General features: G+C 37.5%; 1 protein-coding gene across 4 annotated transcripts in view; it reads left to right on the forward strand.

Moving 5' to 3' along the window:
* Positions 1–20,010, forward strand: part of RANBP3L (RAN binding protein 3 like) — a 39,757-nt gene that overhangs the window by 6,081 nt on the left and 13,666 nt on the right. For all 4 annotated transcript variants that reach the window (XM_083818503.1, XM_083818505.1, XM_083818504.1 and 1 more), the window contains exons 2-13: positions 4,434–4,492; positions 4,758–4,794; positions 5,413–5,487; positions 6,600–6,674; positions 7,824–7,892; positions 8,600–8,724; positions 9,199–9,302; positions 15,200–15,275; positions 16,391–16,490; positions 17,580–17,710; positions 18,627–18,747; positions 19,334–19,476. In XM_083818503.1, coding sequence (XP_083674629.1) covers positions 4,434–4,492; positions 4,758–4,794; positions 5,413–5,487; positions 6,600–6,674; positions 7,824–7,892; positions 8,600–8,724; positions 9,199–9,302; positions 15,200–15,275; positions 16,391–16,490; positions 17,580–17,710; positions 18,627–18,747; positions 19,334–19,476 — 1,115 coding nt within the window. The remainder of the gene's footprint in view (positions 1–4,433; positions 4,493–4,757; positions 4,795–5,412; positions 5,488–6,599; positions 6,675–7,823; positions 7,893–8,599; positions 8,725–9,198; positions 9,303–15,199; positions 15,276–16,390; positions 16,491–17,579; positions 17,711–18,626; positions 18,748–19,333; positions 19,477–20,010) is intronic.

Raw genomic sequence — 20,010 nt, forward strand, 5'->3', positions numbered from 1 at the left:
TATTTTGTGAAGTTTCTACAGGAGGACAAAAGTAAAAGCAATAAAAGGGAAGAGTGGAACATCACAGCAAAGGCAATGACACGTACACCTCATGGATAATGCCGGCTCTTGGGATACCTGCGAAGCTGTTGAAAGCGATTTTACATGATTTCTGGCACATCATTCTGACCAGTGCTTCCTAGACTTAGGCAGCACAAGTATCTTTCCCAAAATGCATCTTTGCATTTTCTTTCAAACTCCACTTAAGAAATGCATTCTCAGTCTGAGCATATGGACCAGTGTAATTTACCAGTCACCTGCCGGGACGGTGCTAATGCAGGGTGCTGAGCGGACTGATGGGGCTGGGATCCCAGCACTGGGTGAGCAGAGCAGAGCAGGCACCAGCCCTGAGAGCCAGGTGCCTTCTGTGTAGGGGTGCTCAGACCAGAGCACGTTTGCTAGTGCTTCTGCGCAGGACAGGAGGCCGGAGCCAGGAGGTCACGCAGATAAGATCTCAAGACAAGGGAACTAGGCGTTTCTAATGTATCTTCTAGGCACAGGCTTATTTTGAACTTCAGATGCAGAAAACATTAGGCCAAGACCTTTGTAACTCGGCAGCTTCAGGGGAACTGTAGCGAGGAAAAGAGAGCCCAATCCGTGGTGATTATTCATGGGCAGGCAGACAGGTCCTGCGTCTGGACTCTTGGCTGAGGCTGGTGGTTTATTCCAGTCCCAGCAGCCAGAGGCAGCCCATTTGGCAGGTTTTTCTGGTAACTTTTCCAACAGCCTTTTTTGTCCAGAAGTACCAAGCTGCTGAGGACTGGAGCGGCCCAGTCTTAACCAGGCATTAGCCAGCCTCTGTCTGTGTCCTGTTGGTGACAAGGAGGGGCGGCTCCAGCCCACCCCATTTCCCTCGTGTCTGCGTGCACCCAGCCTTCGCTGCTGCTGCCTCGTCCCCGGGACAGACTCATGCGCTGCCTGGCTGGGTGCCCCCAGCCTCTGCCAGGAGAGGAGGCTGCAAAAGCGGTTCTCCTCCTTCTCCCAGCACACAGCTGTCCACCCTGGCAGCAGCAACCTTAAGGCAGAAAAACAGGGAGAAAAACACAGAGTCGCTCGCCAGTGTTAAAATTAGCGTGTTGACATGATTGTGGTAACTCCTTGATGCTGTTGTATTAGATCCACAAGTAATTCTGCAGTGCTTTTTCCTTGGGGATCAGCTGCAAATATTTTGTGTTTAGATATCTGAAAAGTTTAAAACGTAATTGGAAATTGATGCAACGGTTATATGCATAGCTAATACAAATATATTTTTAAAACTCTGTTATGAATGGCCTCATTGAGGAGTGAGGATCTTACTGATGAGCTACGTGGAATACTTTCCGGGAATTACAAAAACATTTTCTCATTTTTCTTGGATAGATGCAATACAGTTCTCTGAAAATGTTAAGTAACTGTGGCAGCATCAGCAACCTCTGATTAAGTATCCTTAGGGCAAGAAAGTTTACCCTTTGGATCTAAAGCAGGTGATGGGATATATCTTTTTTATATTTACTGCAAGATCAAAATATGCATGTTTGTCTTTATGGGATACTATTATATTCTAGCTACACATTTTTCTTTTGAAATCAAGCAGTTGTGAATTTTTCTTCAGTAACTTCTGGTTTTAAAACTGTTACTGGACTCTTGTTCTTTAATTTGCAGTAAACTCTCCTAATTCCTGCAAACTCCCTACAGCCTTTTAACTCCAGCAAAAAATAACTCTGTGATAGAAACTCAGTTCTTTTTTCACGGCAGTTGACTCTTTGCTAATTCCATGCTTTGGAGTAGCAAATGTACCTTTAAAAATGTTGCTAGCATGTAGTCTTTGAGCAGAGGGTGGAGAATATGAAGGTGCTTTAATTTTTGAGTTTTTCTTTCATTCAATAGGAATAGAAGTGTCCCATGCCTTTTTTTTTTTTTTTTTTTAAAGGAGACAGGAAAAAAGCCTATTACATTGAGTAATCATATTTCAATGAAATACTTTTGTTTATGTGTGCCACTCCCCTCTAGTGAATAGAAGTGGAATTACTCCATCTCATGCCGTGGCATGGACCACCAGCTGCAAACAGATTATGGAAATTTTCTTTAACTTTCAGTGACAGAGAATTATCTTTTTTGGTGTTGAACAATATGAGCTTTTTTGTGCTTTCCCTATTAAGGACAAATCAGATCTTCATTGTTAAGCATACCAAGTTTGCTAAATTCAGTCCTTTTTGTGCATATAATGCCCATGTAAGTACAAAATTAACTTCAGTGACAATGACAAAGCTATTAGCTATTACTGCTGTGTCTGTAGATTACTGGGTTTGAATAATAGTGTCTTGCTTTTTGCCCCAGGTTACATACATGCAGCATCTATTTTAACAAAGTTTACTTTTTTCTTAATTGTCAGTATTTGAATATATGTATACACCCACATATATAGTGATTTTTAACTCCCCTGTGTTAATGTTTGCTTTATTAAACCTTTAAGTAACTGATACCAATACTAGGGTGGTTTGGTCACAGATAGGTGTGCAAGCCAAGGTAAAAATAATGATCTATATATTTTCATACAGACATTTTGTTGAACAGGTGTAAAAATAGGGTATGGTATACATTCTGTAACATGTCAGCCAATGTGATCTCAAGTGGAGGATTTCTCTGGCAAAAGGCCAGTCATATAATTCAGTAGTCATGCTAGTCTGTCTTGATTACCCACGGAGAGAAATACATGCATTTAGGGCACCATTCATCTCCTAACATACACAACTAAAGCAGGTCAGATATCTCATGCTTAGAACCAGGTTGTTTCTTCTTCCAATTACAGACATCTCAAACTATAAAGACTTGCGTATGTGGTGGTCTAAAAAAATATTTGCATCTGATTCTTTGCTCTTTAGTTTTTTGGCACAATAAATGGGTGATTAAATGGTGTTAGTGGTGAAAACAGTTTCTTTCACTCTGACAACCAAGGTAGTCTGCTAGACTTGCACAGGCTCTGAATGTCTCATTCTTAGTAAAATGAGTAGCCTGAAGAAGTCATGTAAGGAAGATGTAAAAATAGTGAACTCTAAAATCAACACTAAATTTGATGCATGGATTATGAATCAACAAAATCATGCTTTTGAGATACTGGGGGAGAACTTACATAAGAGATGGGAAACCAGTAGTAATAATGGCATATGTAAAATGATTAATAATCTTTCCACTTTACTCAGCACTGGTGAGGTTTTAGTTGCATTTCTTGTGCAGTCTTGGGTGATTCACTTCACATGTGACATTGGAGTAAGTCCAGGGAAGAACAACCAGAATCATATTTAGAACATATGCCTGTAAAGACAGAGTGATAGATTTGTTTAGGAGATAGAAAAAATGAAGCGAGACTTTTAAGTCTTCGAACATCTACAAGTGCTTTGAATAAGGGAATGCATTGTTTCCCAAGTCCACTGGGAACATACTTAAATTGCAGGAAGGGGAGAGGGGTGTCAGACTTGATGTTAGGAAAAAAATTCTGATGACAACTCTGAAATGAATCAGTGTCCTTGTTCAGGGACTGTAACTGAACATTGACTGGAAGATTATGGATTTTCCTTTGTGAGAAGTGTTCGGGAACATATTAGACCTTAGACAAGCCCTTGTCAGGAATGACACAGGTATAGCTGATGTGTCTGAGAAACAGGATGTCTGTCCTGAGGACCATCTCCATTCTTTGATTTCAAAATAGATACTGTGATATCATAAGAAATAAAGTTGAGGGAAGAATTTGGAAGAGAGAAATGATGCTGGCTAAGAGAACAAGAGACTCAGCACAACCAGGATCCTGTACAGTAGCAAGTGAATGTATAAAGGACAGGCGTAAAAACTGTCAGGCTCTTTGGACACAGTTGCAGCATTACAGTAATGGTAGCAATGGTCCAAATTTACATCCATCAAAAGTAAATGCAGTATTATTTCTGATTTCTTAGGGGCATAAGCACGAACACCATACAGAACATGAGGGGAAGAAAATGTGATTTCCAAATTTACTGCTTAATGGAGTCTAAAAACCAAACAGTTATTACTATTATGTTGTCCCCTAAAACATTTCTGTTATCTTGATGGAAATCCACTGCAAGTTTGAAGTTTGCTTAGACTACAGAATCAGACATGTTGTTTGTAAAGGCTAAAGGAACTTCTTTTTTCTTTTTAGCTAAAAGAAGTGTAAAAAAAAAACAAGACCAGACTGTGTGGACTCTAGTTATGCAAAACTTGCACTGGGATTTGTGGACTAGCATTTTATTTACGGACTGTGTTGTGCATCACTGCAAAATTTTGATTTCTTCATTTGTAACAAGGAGATAAAGTCTTGCTTGTTACTGCATAGCACTTTGAGAACTACAGTTTAGAAGTGCTATTATGGAATTGTTATTAAAAGTAATCTCTTTCCTTTTCAGAGAGATCAGTGCTTGCCCATCCAACGTTTGTGTTTGAAAGGAAGGACCGTCCTTTGAAGGTAAAACCTTATACTTTTGTTTTGCCCAGTCGATCAAAAATAATGAGAAATGAGGATTCTATAAACAATGATCCTTACAGTAATAAAAGTTTTAGCCCAGATTAAGACTTGTAATAATTGGGATCAAAATAGAACAAGGAAAAGTGGAAAGTAAAAACAAGACTGCTTTTAATACATATATGTTGGATTGATATACCTTGTGTCCTGCTCTAGAAAATGGCTGTTCTATTCTCCTTGACCTTTCCACACTTATATTTTTTTCCAGCGGCCTGCAGAGGAACCAGTTTGCAAAGCTGAAAATGGTAATAACCACCTCACTGAAACAGTATAATAATACCCTGAGTTATTTATAGGATCTGACTGTTGCCTGTGAAAATAGTGTTTGGATCCTTATTTTGTATGAGCCAGGACAAATTTCCTGTTAGTAGACTAAGACTACATATGTTGGTAGAGCCACCTACTATGTCCTAATGTAAATTCCCCTGTCTTATTTCAAGAATTCTTGGCTTCTTACCTCCCACATTTACCAAAAAGCCAAACTCCAGAAGCCCTGAGAAGGAGCCAAGTATATTCATCAGCTGTATTTGCTCTTATTTGCCCTTTCCTATTTGTTTTGGGCACAGCATAATGTTATTTCTCATACTTAAAATCCTATGAGCCTATGGGCTGTGATCTCATTCTAAGTGCTTGATTTTAGGTCCCCTGAACTTACTAGAAAGAAAGAAGATTTGCTAGGGCTTTCTGCCAGGTGTTGACTGAGATTCTAAGACCTTCTTTTGCTTTTAGGTACTGCCTTAAGGCTGTTCTTGTAAGTCATTCCTAGAATTTATTGTGTTCAGGTTTTAATTCCATATCATAACATTGTGCTGAAATCACCTGCCAATGTGTACTCGCAGAACATTATATTTAACTTTCTCTAGATTTCATCTGTTCCAGAAAACGTGCAAGATCATCGTCCTTTACTTTTCAGCAGTCTAACTCACCATCTAATACAGGTATGCCCTTTAGATCCCGTCATGTTTTAATTACCATAGTTCCGTATTCTTATCTGGTAAAGAAGAGAAGGTGTTTTCCTATCTAATAAATGTTTCTGCTTTGTAGAAATGAAGACTTAAACATTGATATAAACTTGGATGGTAATTTCCAGTAAAGAGGTCTTAAAGTAAAAATAAATTATTTTTCCATATTTACATAATATTGTATAAAATATTGAAAAATGTGTAGATTTCATACAGTTTCTTTGAATTGCTGACACAGTCAGTGGAGGAGGAGGGCTGGAAAGGAATGAGATATCTTGGTTTGTGGAAGAGATCAATGTTCCTTGGGCAATCCCTGAAAATGTAAAGCAGTTTTATGAAGGGACCCTCTTTCTATCCAGCTGACAGATGACCTCAAAGTCCCTTTAAGGACTGTGTATTGCTTCCATGATATTCCAGGGAAATGCACACAAGTCACTGAAGGCTACTATGCAGTAGGACTAATGTATTTTTTACTGTATTTATGTAGCATAGGGACTGGGAAGTTTCCCCAGAATTTAGGCATTAATTGTGTAAATTATATTTATATTTATATTTTTCATTTTTAATATTTATTTTAATTTTTGCTTTTATTTTTATTTAGTTCTGTGACACACCTAAACATAGCTAAAAGGATTTAAGATAATCTCTGTTTACCCAGGGTTTACCCTGAAAATTACATCAAAATAAAGTACAAAAAATCATAGACATGGTAGAAATTTTAGAGTATGCCTACATCAAAAAATAAATCAGGGTACAAGAGCAAGTATGAGTGTTAGTTCTCTTGACTGTTTACACTATTAACCAGTAGCTTACTCCATGGTTCTGTTTTGAACCTCTCTAACAAGACAGAGCCACTGTAGAATGACTGTAAGCAGTGTGCCTGAACCAGGCTATGCCACTTGGCCTCAGAGACCTCTCTGATTCAGCAGCATAGACATAATCTAGTGGTCTACTTCAGAAAGCTGGTAGATAGCAGACAGTAATTTGTTCTCCTGCCAGTTAAGACATGACATGAAATTAGCTAACCTTAAAATTAATCTCTTTCTGCTCCAAACAAAAAGGGTGATTTCAGTTTCTTATCTTTTCAGATACAAAACTTGCTCAGAAAAGAGGGAGATCATCTTCCTTTACCATCCTTCCTACCTTCCCTCCCTCCCAGCCAGGTAATTAAAAAACAAGAAGAAAAACACAAAACCAACCAAACAAAAAACAACAAAAACATTTGTGTAGAAAAGCAGATAGTAGTTAAAATAAAGAGATGTACAGAACTGCTTTTTTTTCTGTAGGACAGATCTGGACAGGATTGGGCTGGGCTGGTACTGGAGAGGAGAAAGGAATATTTTAGGAGGATCGGCAGCACAATGTTATTTGAATTTGTTTTTAGGGAATCATGCACTCCTGGGGATGAATCTTTAAATAAGTTTCAAATAGGCATTTTACTGCATGAGGTACAAATACTAATTGAAAAAAAAACAGAATGGAGTTAAAGTAATTACACGAATTAGTTTGCTTGCAATTTTTTAGTAGTTGTTCCTATAGGAGTGTCATTTTTATCCCAGGAACCTGTCTTCCATCTCCCCAGTGACCAGTGAGCATTCTCCCACTTACTATGAATGGGGAAGTCAGAGTGGTCTGAAATCCTGGTCTGTGTCTCTTGTCAAGATCAGGTCCTTGACAGACTTTGACATAACGGATTTCTAAAGAATCTTATGGGGCTTTGTTACAGCAACAAATGACATTCTTCCTGCAATGAAAAAGCAGTGATCATGTGTAGTGTATCAGTTGTGTATAATTTTATAGAACATGGTACTTGCTTGCTATTACTTGCATGTTTCTGGCTGGCATGTTGTATCTGTAAAAACAGTGAAAGTATCAGAAGTGCAATGCCATCATTGCAGTAATTTATGAAAGCCTTTTGACTAGAACAGGGCAGGGTACATCAATTTATTTCCATATTCTTAGGTCTCATTTACTCATTTTAAAAAAGCATGAGATGGGACCAGGTTGTATTGCTATTTCAATGGCTTTTGCAAACCAGCAGCAAAAGTGCATGATTCCCTGGTTTTCAAAGCTGAAGAAAGATTTTATGAGATTAAAGCACCTGTTGATATCCAAAAGTCTTGCATCTCTGAATAGCCAGAAAACCCATGGTACTTAAGACCCATCGTACTTAAGGTTAAGATATTGCTTGGATAATACCAAAAGGAGTGGGGGGAGGGGGGGGGGGGAAGGAGGGCACTTACAAAATCATTAATTAATAATTTAAAGTTTATCATTACTTGTTGATTAAGTTTAAATTCCATGTTCTTTAGTAAAGAACAACATATTCATGACCTCAGCTCTCCTTCGAAGAAGCACTGACATCAAAACTATGAAAGAAGGTAATTGCCATTGCGTTATTTATTCACTATAGCTCCACAAAGACATTCTTAACGGATACAGGAGAGATAAAAAGACATAAAAAGAGATAAAAATGACAGAGTAATATGCCAAGTGTCTTTGTGAGGTTCATCAGTTATTTTTTTGACAGTGTAAATATCTTGTGAGCTCTGGTCTGAGCCTCTGCTTTGACTACTTAATTCCTGAGTGGAATGAGTATGGCCTTGCATAGTGAAATCCCACATTTCTAATATATGACTGAATAAGGATAAAACTCTACTGTTTCAGAAAGTAATGAAGAGCCCCCTTGGCATCTGCAGGTGCAGGATTAAATCTGAAATACAGGAATACATGTCTAACACAAAGCAGTACTGACTGGTTTGAACCTAAATATAAATAGGTTTGTATTTATATTTAGGTCCAAATATATATTTAGGTTCTAAATATAAATATATATTTTATTAAAATATATATATGTTTATATTATATAATGCATCACCCTGTTATCCTGATAGGTTGGTGTCACTGCAGAGCTGTGTGTGTTTTAGAGCTTTTTTTTTTTTTTAGAATATATACCACGGAAACAATAACAGTAAATGTTATTTAAGTAGGCTTTGAAGTTTTCAGTTAAAGAGGCAAGACACATTGGTATGAATTAGATGTGGAGAAAAAGTCTCTGTTTAAATATTTTGTCTTTGTATTTTGCAAGGATCCTTGTCACAAAGTCAATTGCGGAATGTTATTAGACCTGCCATTTTACAACCCCCACAAGCCCTGACCTGTCCTGAAAATCCTGTAGTATCTCTAATGACTAAGCAAGAAGCACATATTCAGGTAAAAGGAAGAGTAATTTTACTGACTAATATATGTTTGGAGCTCAGTCAAATTAAAGAACAAAAAACAAATGAAAAATCAGTGCTGTTTTAAAGTGGTTAATTATTCCACTGCATGATTTTCAAGGAATTTCCTGTATCAGTTTGAGTGGAATCGATGGATCACTGATTACAGTGGGAACTGTTAAACTAGTGCTAACCTTGTTTAGAAAAACATGTCTTCTTTGCAGTCTGTCTCAATTTTCAGATACCAGAGTTCTGTGGGTGAATCAAGTTTGGGGATCTTCTATATTTTGTTTATTTAGAAAGTTACATTCTGGTGTATTGATTAAGGGCACTGGCTTAATAGGTAGTAGGAGGAAGATTTGCTAACTACCACATATATAAACCTCAGTGACTCTGGATTTCTAGCAGACCTGTTTATAGCAGAAAGTAAACTTGGACTGATTAATTCATCTGGTTCTATTATTCCTAGTTACCTGAAGACAGCTCTTATTCCTTAGCTGAGAATTCAGTAAGTTCCAAAACAGCAGCAAGGTCATCTATTACCATGAATCCTTCTAGCTCTAAAGCAACACAGTAAGTTTTATTATTATATTTTTACACCATTTTGTCACTTGGCCTATGGCCTGCCCTTTTGTCTTACATGTCTAACATGGTACTAAGCCTATCTACATCCACACAGTGCTCACTGGTATTTGTGTGTGGTGCCAAGATTTGTGGGTGCTGACATGAGTTCTGTACGCCATAAGGAATGGACTCCTGCCAGGAAACAGTTCATTTCTCGTTAGCAACTCCCAAGCCAGAAACGATTTTGGTTTGCCATTTCATGCAGCTTTGTCAATTCAAAATATGTCTTGGTTTTGAATGTTTACAGTCACGTTTTCTCTTCGGAGAACTCTATTCTGATTGCATAGCTGCCCATTTCATAAGCAGATGGAGAGAAAATCAGTAATTACCAACATATGTAAGCATATTGGACACAGAAGGCATGAAGAAAACCATGCAGGACTGCTTTGGAAGACATGGTGAATGCTGCAGCTGATGTGCTACTTCCATGTACATACCAGAATTTCTGGCATGAACATCTAGCTGCAATGACTGTAATAGGGTGGCATCTTTGTGCACAGGTTGTCCAGGATGGACTTTTGAACTTCTGAATGAGAAAGCTAATTTCTTTGGACTGGGACACTTCCTCTCAACACTGCCTCTGTATATAACTGAAAGAACTCATACTAATGCAAAAGAGGGCACTTGAGAGCTCACCTCTCTCTGGAGAATGGCTCATGAGAATGCTATAGGTCTGTCAGCTAACCAGTTTAGTGCAGACAGGTTATCCCATGAGTATTAATACTGCTTCCTGATGGTTGATGGGAGTTTTTTACCTGGAAATTGTGAGCATCTGCAGTATACCTTAAGATACTGATTAAAGAACAGTACTTCAAAATTGCTAGGAATATATATACAACCAATATATCTGTGATGTTGTATCCTTTCCCACTCCCACCAAATAAGAGCGGAGAACATGTTAACTGCAAAGGAATCTGTTCAAGTCTTCTTTAGAGCCTGATGGACCACAGGTAAAGAGTCCACAAATTTGGGATGCAGAGTGCCAGGCTTCTGAAGAGATGAGGAGTTTTATATGAACAAGCAACTTAGATTATTAATCTTTATCAACAAGAAGAGCATTGTTAGAGGGCTCAGTTGTTGTTTTTGGAAGAGCCAGCCTGCCCTTTTCTATCACAATTAACGTTGTGATGATATCCTGTGAGGACATGTTGTGTTTTTAGCAGATTCAGAATGATGGTAATGCACATATTAGAGAAGCTGAAGGAAGATGCTCCTGCCTTAAAATCAGTTGATTTTAAGCCAAAATTTAAACCAATATTCCAAGTCCATTTACCTTCTGTCACTTGTACAACATCTAGGAACAGATAGTTGAGTGGCTTTGTTTTCTGAAGTAGTTGAATAAAGAAATGCTATGCAATGTTTCAGTACTGACAAGCTACAGGACTTAAAAGTTCTTATAGTATTTCGTTTCCTTTTCTTTTTTAAAGAGGGATTACTAGTCTCTTTGTATTCTGTGCCTGATTAATGTTGTGTATCAGGATTGTATTAAATGTTGACTTAATTGCCAAGCTGAATACTAATTTAAATATGACCAGGTGCTTTCTGTTCTTCCAAGTTTATAGGAGAGGGCTAGTGCCATTCTTCTGATGTGCATAAAGTGTCCATTGCTCAAAAACATGTCATAAAAATCTTTTTGGAGTAGCTGTTTTCTCATAGGTAACTTGACAAGTATTCAAACAAGTATTAAACTCCATATACATGCTAAAAACTAGCAACCATTGCAGCCAGGCCTGCTGATCACTAAGAAGAAAAAAAAAAAAAGTAAGTTTTGTTGTTAATTATCAATCAAGGTGAAACAACTGACATTTGTGTACCAAAAAAAAAAAAGCATTGTGGGGAGACTCAATAGCATAGATTCCTGCTGCGTGCAAATGTCCCTTTCTTTCCCTCATCTTCCTCCTGTTCTTCTCTATGTGATACAGTTCTGCAGAGAGATGAATGAAAATAATTTGTTAGTCCTCTGCGGTTGCTGCAGCTGTTGATATCACAGGAAACCACCAACAGTTCCATTTCCTGAACTGACTGTAGCTTACAGCAGTAAACTGAAGAGGAGAAATTTACTGAGTTTCTTGAGTTTGATTAAGAAAATAATTAATAAAATTGAAATCATTAAAATATTATTAATAATAATAACAATTAAAAATAAAACAAAATTATTAACATTTTAAAGAAAACATCATAGAGTCATAGAATCATAGAATATCCTGAATTGGAAGGGACCCATAAGGATCATCTAGTCCAACTCCTGGCACCGCACAGGTCTGCCCAAAGTTTAGACCATGTGACTAAGTGCACAGTCCAAATGCTTCTTAAATTCAGACAGGCTTGGTGCAGTGACTGCATCCCTGGGGAGCCTGTTCCAGTGTGCAACCACCCTCTCGGTGAAGAACCTCTTCCTGATGTCCAGCCTAAACTTCACCTGCCTCAGTTTAACACCATTCCCACGGGTCCTGTCGCTGGTGTTTACAGAGAATAGGTCAGCTGCCTCTCCACTCCCCTTCGTGAGGAAGCTGTAGACCGCGATGAGGTCCCCCCTCAGCCTCCTCTTCTCCAGGCTGAACAGGCCCAGTGCCCTCAGCTGCTCCTCATACATCTTCCCCTCTAGGCCCTTCACCATCTTTGTCACCCTCCTCTGGACACTAAAAAAAAAACCATTTTTTTCTAAGTGACAGAAATACAATGCTGGGAAAATGCAGACTTCTGAACCTGTATTCATCTTTGCACAATGATTTGCCTGAAAACCTTGCAGTGCGTCAGAGCCAGCACTAGAACTGGCAGCTACTCAGAACCCTCTGGACGCTCTGAGAAGGAGCAGCTGAGTACCTGGATCTACTCCCTCTCCATAGTATCTTTCCAGTGTCCTATAGACATTGCTCCTTCTCTGATTCTTCCTTGTTAGTGGTAGTTTCCCGAATTCAGTGCTTCTGATTTGCATCTCCATGGCAAAGTCATCCTAGCACATTTTGTTCTCACCCTGCAGCAACATAAGGGTATTGAGGTTTTAGTGAGACTCTCAGGCTGGCAGTTACAATTTAATTGTCTGCAAAAAGAAAGATCCTGACAGATTGCTTTTTTTCTTAAATTTCTCAAAATAATCAAAATCTATTTCCCACATTATTTGTTTGAGACAAGGTTCTAGTTTTTGATTTTTAGCTCTTCTAGAATGCTATCCTTACTCTTTTACTAGTAGAGTAGCCTGGATGTAGCAGATGAAATCTCAGAATGGAAATTGATTACAATTCAGTGAATTTTAATGGAAAATTGTTTTTACTAAACGATAAGAGAGTAATTAGTTTCAACACACTTTAGATTCCCCGTTCATGGCATAAAATCTGTATGGAAGACTTCAAGGCTGAAAAGAGACTGATTTTCTGCTTTTTATATTTTATTTCGTCTTTGTGTTAGAAACACATTGAATATGGATGAGGAATAGTTAAGGAGTATTATTTCTGTGAGTGTAAGGTACTGAATTAACTGTTAACTACTGAATTCCTTCATACTACATGAAGAGATTTCAAGCACATTGTCACTGTGAACACAAAGACTTAGTTGTAGACACATGTCATCAAAGTTGTAGAAGCAAACCGAGCTTATTAACAGGAATATCCTCTGCATGACGTAAGTGCCACTAAGCCCTCCCAAGGATAAGTGCTCTAGAAGAGCCTTGATAAGTGGTGCTGAGGTATGCACTTTGTGTCAGAGCATCAGATTGTCTTCCTGCCAAATCTTCCTTCTGAAACAGAAAGAGACAAGAATGGTTTTGACTTTGACAGCAAGAGATACAGTGATTAAGTTCTACAGAAAACATGAATAACCTGTAGGCCTTTTGTCAAAAAATGCCAGCAGGAACAATTTCCAAACAAAGAAGTTTATAAGGACTTTTTTAGTGAATTTTATAAAAAAGAATGTTGTTAATTTAAAGTGGCAATCTAGTTAGCAGTAATTACAATTAATAGTCACAACTCAATTTATACTGGAATATTCGTGACTGCGATCCACAAGTTTTTTACAAGTTGTGACTGTATCACTATTGTAAAAAGCATTCTCTTAAAGCCTCCTGAGAAGCAAGAAGCTAACTGAGAGCAGTGAAGCTCAGGGAGGCAATTCAATAAAAATACTTAATGTTTTTTACCTGGAAAACCTAAGACGCTAAGAAGGGAAAAGGGAAAAGAAGAAGTGTTGTTTTAGTGTAGCTTCTGCCAAAACTAGTCACAATCAAGAAACTCCAGATCCTAGTTGTAAAGTAATTTATCTACACTGGGAAATTTTCTCTCAAATCTGTATCCCCCCAAACTGTTATTTAGTCAGTGTCACAGGACTGTAAATACCTACTTTTCTTCACTTCTCATCTTAAATATATCTGGAGAATAGGTCACTGAAAAATGTAAAGATCTTCCTTTCCTGTTTTAGTTACAACTCATCATAAGCCATGTGCTATCATATGATACCATCTCATGAACTGACAATGTGCACTTGCAGCCCAGAAAGCCAACCATATCGTGGGATGCATCAAAAGAAGCACGGCCAGTAGGTGGACAGAGGTGATTCTCCCCCTCTGCTCTGCCCTTGTGAGGCCCCTCCGGGAGTCCTGTACCCAGCTCTGGGGCTGCAAGCACAAGAAAGACATAGACCTGTTAGAAGGAGTCCAGAGGAGGGCCTCAAGGAAGATCAGAGGGCTGGAGTACCTCTGTTATGAAGACAAGCTGAGTGAGTTGGGGTTGTTCAGCCTGGAGAAGAGAAGGCTCCAGACTTTCAGTACTTAAAGGTGGCTGACAGGAAAGACAAGGAGAGACTTCTTAACTGGGTGTGTAATGGTAGGACAAGGAGTAATGGTTTTAAAGTAAAAGAGTGTAGATTTAGATTAGATATCAGAAACAAATTCTGTACCATGAGTGTGGTGAGGCCCTGGCACAGGCTGCCCAGAGAAGCTGTGGCTGCCCCATCCCTGGAGCTGTTCAAGGCCAGTCTGGATGGGGCTTTGGGCAGCCTGGGCTGGTGGGAGGTGTCCCTGCCCATAACAGGGGGGTTGGCTTTGGATGATCTTTAAAGGTCCCTTCCAACCCAAGTCATTCTTTGATTTCACAATTCTTTGATTCTATGATACTATAGTTCTCTGATGCTATGATACCTTTACATATTTTTGCAGTATTTATGTGAATTAAAAGTGTGTGCATTAGAATGCACTGTCTTTCTGCCTTTCCAGGTTCTTAGGTGGATGACCAAGGAGGGCCTGTGAGGCCCTGGGAAATAGGTTATTCTGTACGGCACCAGAGCTGCATCAACATGGAGGGATAGTTGTTTATCAGTGGTACATTTTCATGGAACAAAAAACAGGGAAACAAATATAACTCATTAAAGCTTCTGGAGTAAGAAGTTTTAGAGTAGAACACTTCCCAGAGGAGGAGGAGGGGGCATGTTCTTTTGGGAGTAAGAAGTTTTAGAGTAGAACACTTCCCAGAGGAGGAGGAGGGGGCATGTTCTTTTGCTTGTTGTCCTTTGCTGTCAAGGAACGTCCTTGGTAATCTTCATGAAATGCAGTGTAATCTTATATGTTCCTTTTCTCAAAAGTTATGTAGAGAACAGTTTCAGATTCTCTTTAAGATTATGTCTATCTGATTGCTTAAGAGGTAGATTCTCTTTAAGATTATGTCTATCTGATTGCTTAAGAGGTCCTTTTTTTGTTTGCCTTTAATAATGTAAGGTGTGGCAAAGTAAATTCATGAATATATTTATATTCTTTACTTAGTTCTATGTTTATATTCTTTACTTAGTTCTATATTTATATTTGTAAAAAAAATTATATTATTTAAATAGTTCTAAATCACAGCCTCATTTTGTTCCCACAGAACAGAAAACAGAAGTGTATTATGCAACAGCAATTCTAGTTTTGTGTTTGGAGAAAACATGGATGAGAGAGTTTTGGTAAGATGTGTAAATGCTTGCAGGCTTTTTATCAAGATTAAGTACATACTTAGGAGTATATATTTTTTCAGAGATTAATTCTTTTTTAGCTCCTCCTTTTTAAGATGTGAGTAAATAGATTCTAATGGCTGTTGAAGAGATAATATTTATTTTCTGCAGGAGAGGTAGGCATCCCTATTTTGCCATCCTAAATAACTACCGTAACTATAAACCCATACCAGTATGCATTTCCTTTCTTTTGCTCATTTTTTGACCTGTACGAGGTTTGTTTAAATATTCTACATAAAGCAGAATAGCCACAGTAGGAGAGGAAAGAATGGGTTCCCTGCCATTCAAACATTTTTGATCATAGCTGTTAAGAGATAGGAGAAATTAGTATGAATTCTGTTGGGCAGAGAGGAAAATTGAAAACACATCCTAGATACTGTCCATGTTAAGATACATTGTGCAGCTGTGAGGCAGCTTAATGGATCAAGGCCTGAAGAAAACTTAGGACAGCAAGGTGGTTCCTAAGCTGAAGACTGTACCACTTAAAGTGGTATTGAAATTCAGTTTCTATTAGAAGTACAGTGAAAACAATTTGCGTATCTGTCAGTGAAAAAGCTTGGAAACTGTAGGGCTGGGCTACAGCTTGTGACAAGGATATAGGTATAGCATGGGAATTGAGCTACAGTTATTGTCAGGAGCACTTTCTTAGACTTAGGAAACATTATCTGCAAAATCGAAGGATGGAAATTTTTAATTCCTCTGAGTTTAAGTTTGTGGTGACTGGGAGTTTTAAGCTATTCTGGGGTTTAAATGCTTAAACTGGAAATTAGCTGTTACTTTAAAATCTAAGTCCTTCAGTAGATTTAAAGCTTAGTCCAGGGTCCTTACAAAGAAGCCATTCTTCTTGGGAGGATTATGTATTGATTTTATGACAATAAAATAACATATTACCACAGACTGAAGTTGCATCATCTGTGTTGGTGTTTGTTCTTAATATATTACAATTCTTAATCATCTCCCTAGTGTGCATTCAAAGATTCAGTGGTCTGTTTGATAACAAGTAGCATAGCCCTTTCATTTAAATAGGAATTCTTACTTCCCCTGTTTTTGTTTTTGTTTGTTTTTAGAGTCCTGAAAAGCATCCCAAGCCATGTAAGGAAGCTGATTCATGTAAAGGAGAAACAACATCCCTATACATAGAATCTTTCCATGTTAGTCCACAAACAAGTAAGCATACTCAACAAACAAGTACAGTTAACTTTTGTATTTTATGTTTGGGGGTGTCTTAGAGGATGTCAGATGAATGGTGCTCAGCAATTTTCATCTATTACCAAGGTATCCAGTCACTAGTACACTATTGCAGTATGTGTAGTCTGTGCTTAGAAAGCAGCTGCAGTTTGGTTTATGATACTTAAACTGGACTAACTTAAAAATGAATAATCTAAGTTACTCATGAAAGGGTAGAGTTTTCCAGAAATGTTTGCTATTTGAAAAAGTGCAGTGAAATTAGTGAATATCTTTCAGACTGCATTTTTGAACTACAATTTCAAACTACCTGCAGTAAAATGTAAATATAAAATACTTCTCTCATGTAAAATACTTTTGATTATTTATACCCTAATAGTAGGACTAAAAATTCTATGCAGACAGACTTCAGGGATTGTTCGTGATTCTGATGGGCAGCTTTTCTGCTAGGCAAGCCATGTAAACCTTGGCTGTTTGAGGGAATTCCAAATAGGTCCCCATCTTCATCTCTGTCCTGAAATTTTACACCTCTCTACGGTAATGGATGCATTGGATCATCTTGTTTTGTAGAAGTGTTCTTCAAAGGCAAAAAAAAAAAAAAAAAAAGGCCATGGGGCCATGGAAGACAGATTATGCAAACACTCATTTTTTGTAGCATATGTTCTTTTCAAATCTTGTCCTTTCATGTTCCTGTCAAATATTCATTGTATATGTATTACTATTCTGAATATTGGGACATATGCCTTTCATTATTTATTAATCTGCACAGCAGTATGACAAACCAGTTTAATCTGGAAAATCAACTTCTAATAGTTTAGGGTTTGTTCCTGCAACTTGTCCCTTGGGCCTCTCCCCTGCAGAGAGCCCTATTCAATTAAAAATAAGCCTAACTAGATGTGAAATTTTGTTGTATTCCAGCCTTTTTCTCTTCTATTTGCTGCTTTGGCCAAAGCTTATTAATAACATTGAATGATAACAAACACAAGGAATACGGAAGTCACAGACCATTATATGTGCTATAAATATTCCTTCTACAGAAAGGATTTCCTTTTTTTTTTTTTCTTCCTACAGAAACAACTTTGTTAAGGAATGCAACACTAATTGAATCAACATCTGCTTATATTTCCAAGCCAGTGGAGAAAGTTCTATTAGATAAAGTTGAAGTTATAACAGGAGAAGAAGCAGAATACAATGTATTACAGGTGTGTATTTCATAAAGTCCTGGTGGTGAGCAGTTTTGTTGTTGAAAAGAACATCTAGATCTATTACAGATTGCAGCAATCAAAACATCAGTTTATATTTTAAATTTTCTTTATTTTTAAAGATATATCTCTGCTAATTTATTTTTCTACAGGCTGAAAATTTTCATATTATATCTGTTCATTCTGTAGTCCCTTTCACTAAGTGATGGTTTCAAAACTTCATTCTACAGTTGTATGTTACAAGCATCTTCACAGTATGCCAGCACTAATTGAAACATCAAAATTGAAAGTAAATGAAGATTTTTTTTATGATAAAACTTAAAAAAAATGTTATCAAAGTAATTAGTTTTATAATTCATCTAAAATACCAATTATCTTTCTCGCCTAGCAGGATACATTTTGCTATTCTCCATCTTTAAACTGATATTTTCTCAGACAATAACAAAGATGTATAGGGTTTAAAAAATCTTAAAATTGAGAATTCCATAGTTTTAGCATTGATGAAATCTGTCAGAACATGGAAGCCTTACTCTTTGTGGGGTAGTACTCTCTTAGTAGTACTGGTATCCGTGTATACTGGGCTACATAATGTTTTTAATGAGAGAGGTAATAGGTTAGAACAGTTGCAACAAATTCAGCTGTTAGTGGATATCACAGCTGAAGAGTTAATGAAGATGAAATATTGAAAAAGTAAACTGACATTCATGCTGAATGTTTTCAAATACTAACATGAAGTTTAGCACATGTCAGGGACTCATTTCATTTTAAGTAATAATGTTGATGTATCTATAAAACTGTCCTGTATACAGGCATACTAATGTATTTAAAGCTGTACTGGAATGTTTAAAAACATAAAGTTCTAGAACCAGTAGAGTTAACATTGGCTGGCAATTTCCATCATTTATTTCTCTTCCAGATTAACTGCAAGCTCTTCGTATTTAATAAGCTTTCTTTAACCTGGATTGAAAGAGGCAGAGGATCTCTCAGGCTTAATGACACTTCTAGCAATAAATGTGGAATGTTGCAATCAAGGCTAAGTAAGAATTAAATAACAAAGTAATACATGCATAAAACACTAAATAACTTACACTATTGCTGCCCAGAATCAATTTATCTCAGGACATTTAAAACTCAGTAGCTAGTTTTATTTAAGTCAACTTGCTGAGAGTCTTCTTATCACTAAAGACTGAGACATTGCCTTGCCTGGGCATTTTCACTCAGCTTTTGCAGTCAGGCATATTACTGTTGTTAGGTTCTGTGTGTTTCTACTGCAATGTATCTTTAGCTCAGTCACCAGTCTGACAGTTTGCTCTTTGTTGATTCTTCTTTTCCAGGAACACTGTTTCAAGTCACTTCTGGAATGTTGTTTTTACTGTGCTGTCATTTTTGTATTTCATTGCACAGTTTCAGCAGATTATTTGCTCTGCATTCCAAATGTATTAAAGAAACTAAAATATTTTGGTATTTAAAAATATTTTAAAAATAATATCTAACAACATCAGGTTTTAGACCAAATTAAAGGAGTAATTCATGAAAATATTAGTTGTATAGAAGTGCTGGAAAAAACTGCTGCAATAAAAAGGAAGATAATTCCAATTACTTACATAAATCTTCTTATTTTAGTTATGCGAAATCAAGGCAGCTTGAAACTGATTCTCAACACCAGACTCTGGGATCAAATGGTAATAAAAAGAGCAAACAGAAAAAGTGTGTGCTTCACTGCAACAGACCAAGAGGACCACTCTGTTCAAGTATTTCTAATTCAGGTAATCAAAAGATAAAAACCCACCCAAATTCTCATGTCATCTAGGATTCTGAAGATTTGCTGAGGCTTTGGTTTTAGCAAGTAGTATTTTATACTCTGTCAGACTGTGCTTAACTTAGCTTTTGCATAGCTTTTATTACGATACGAGTTAGCACTGCTATCTGTTGGTACTTCAGAAAAGGGTGTGAAGATGTTATTATTGCCTTAGAACAGCCATTTCCAAACTCTGGTACACATACCACTGATGGAATCAATATTATTCCACAGTGGTATGCAACACTTCCTGTTTTTTACAGAAACGTTCGTCAGTCACTTAGGTACAAGGCTGCAGCTTTCTGATGTGGTTCTAGACACAGTGCTTGCAACTCTTCTTATGCTTGACCAACCCGATAAGCTTCTATAATGAAATGAGCAGCCTGATGGATGAGGGGAGAGCAGTGGGTGTTGTCTTCCTGGACTTCCGTATGACCTTTGATTCTATCCTCGATAAGAAACTCAGAGAAGCTGTTGATGTATGGGCTGGAGGAGCAGACAG

This window comes from Anser anser (genome assembly GCF_964211835.1).
Source record: "Anser anser genome assembly, chromosome: Z".
NCBI lineage: Eukaryota > Metazoa > Chordata > Aves > Anseriformes > Anatidae > Anser > Anser anser.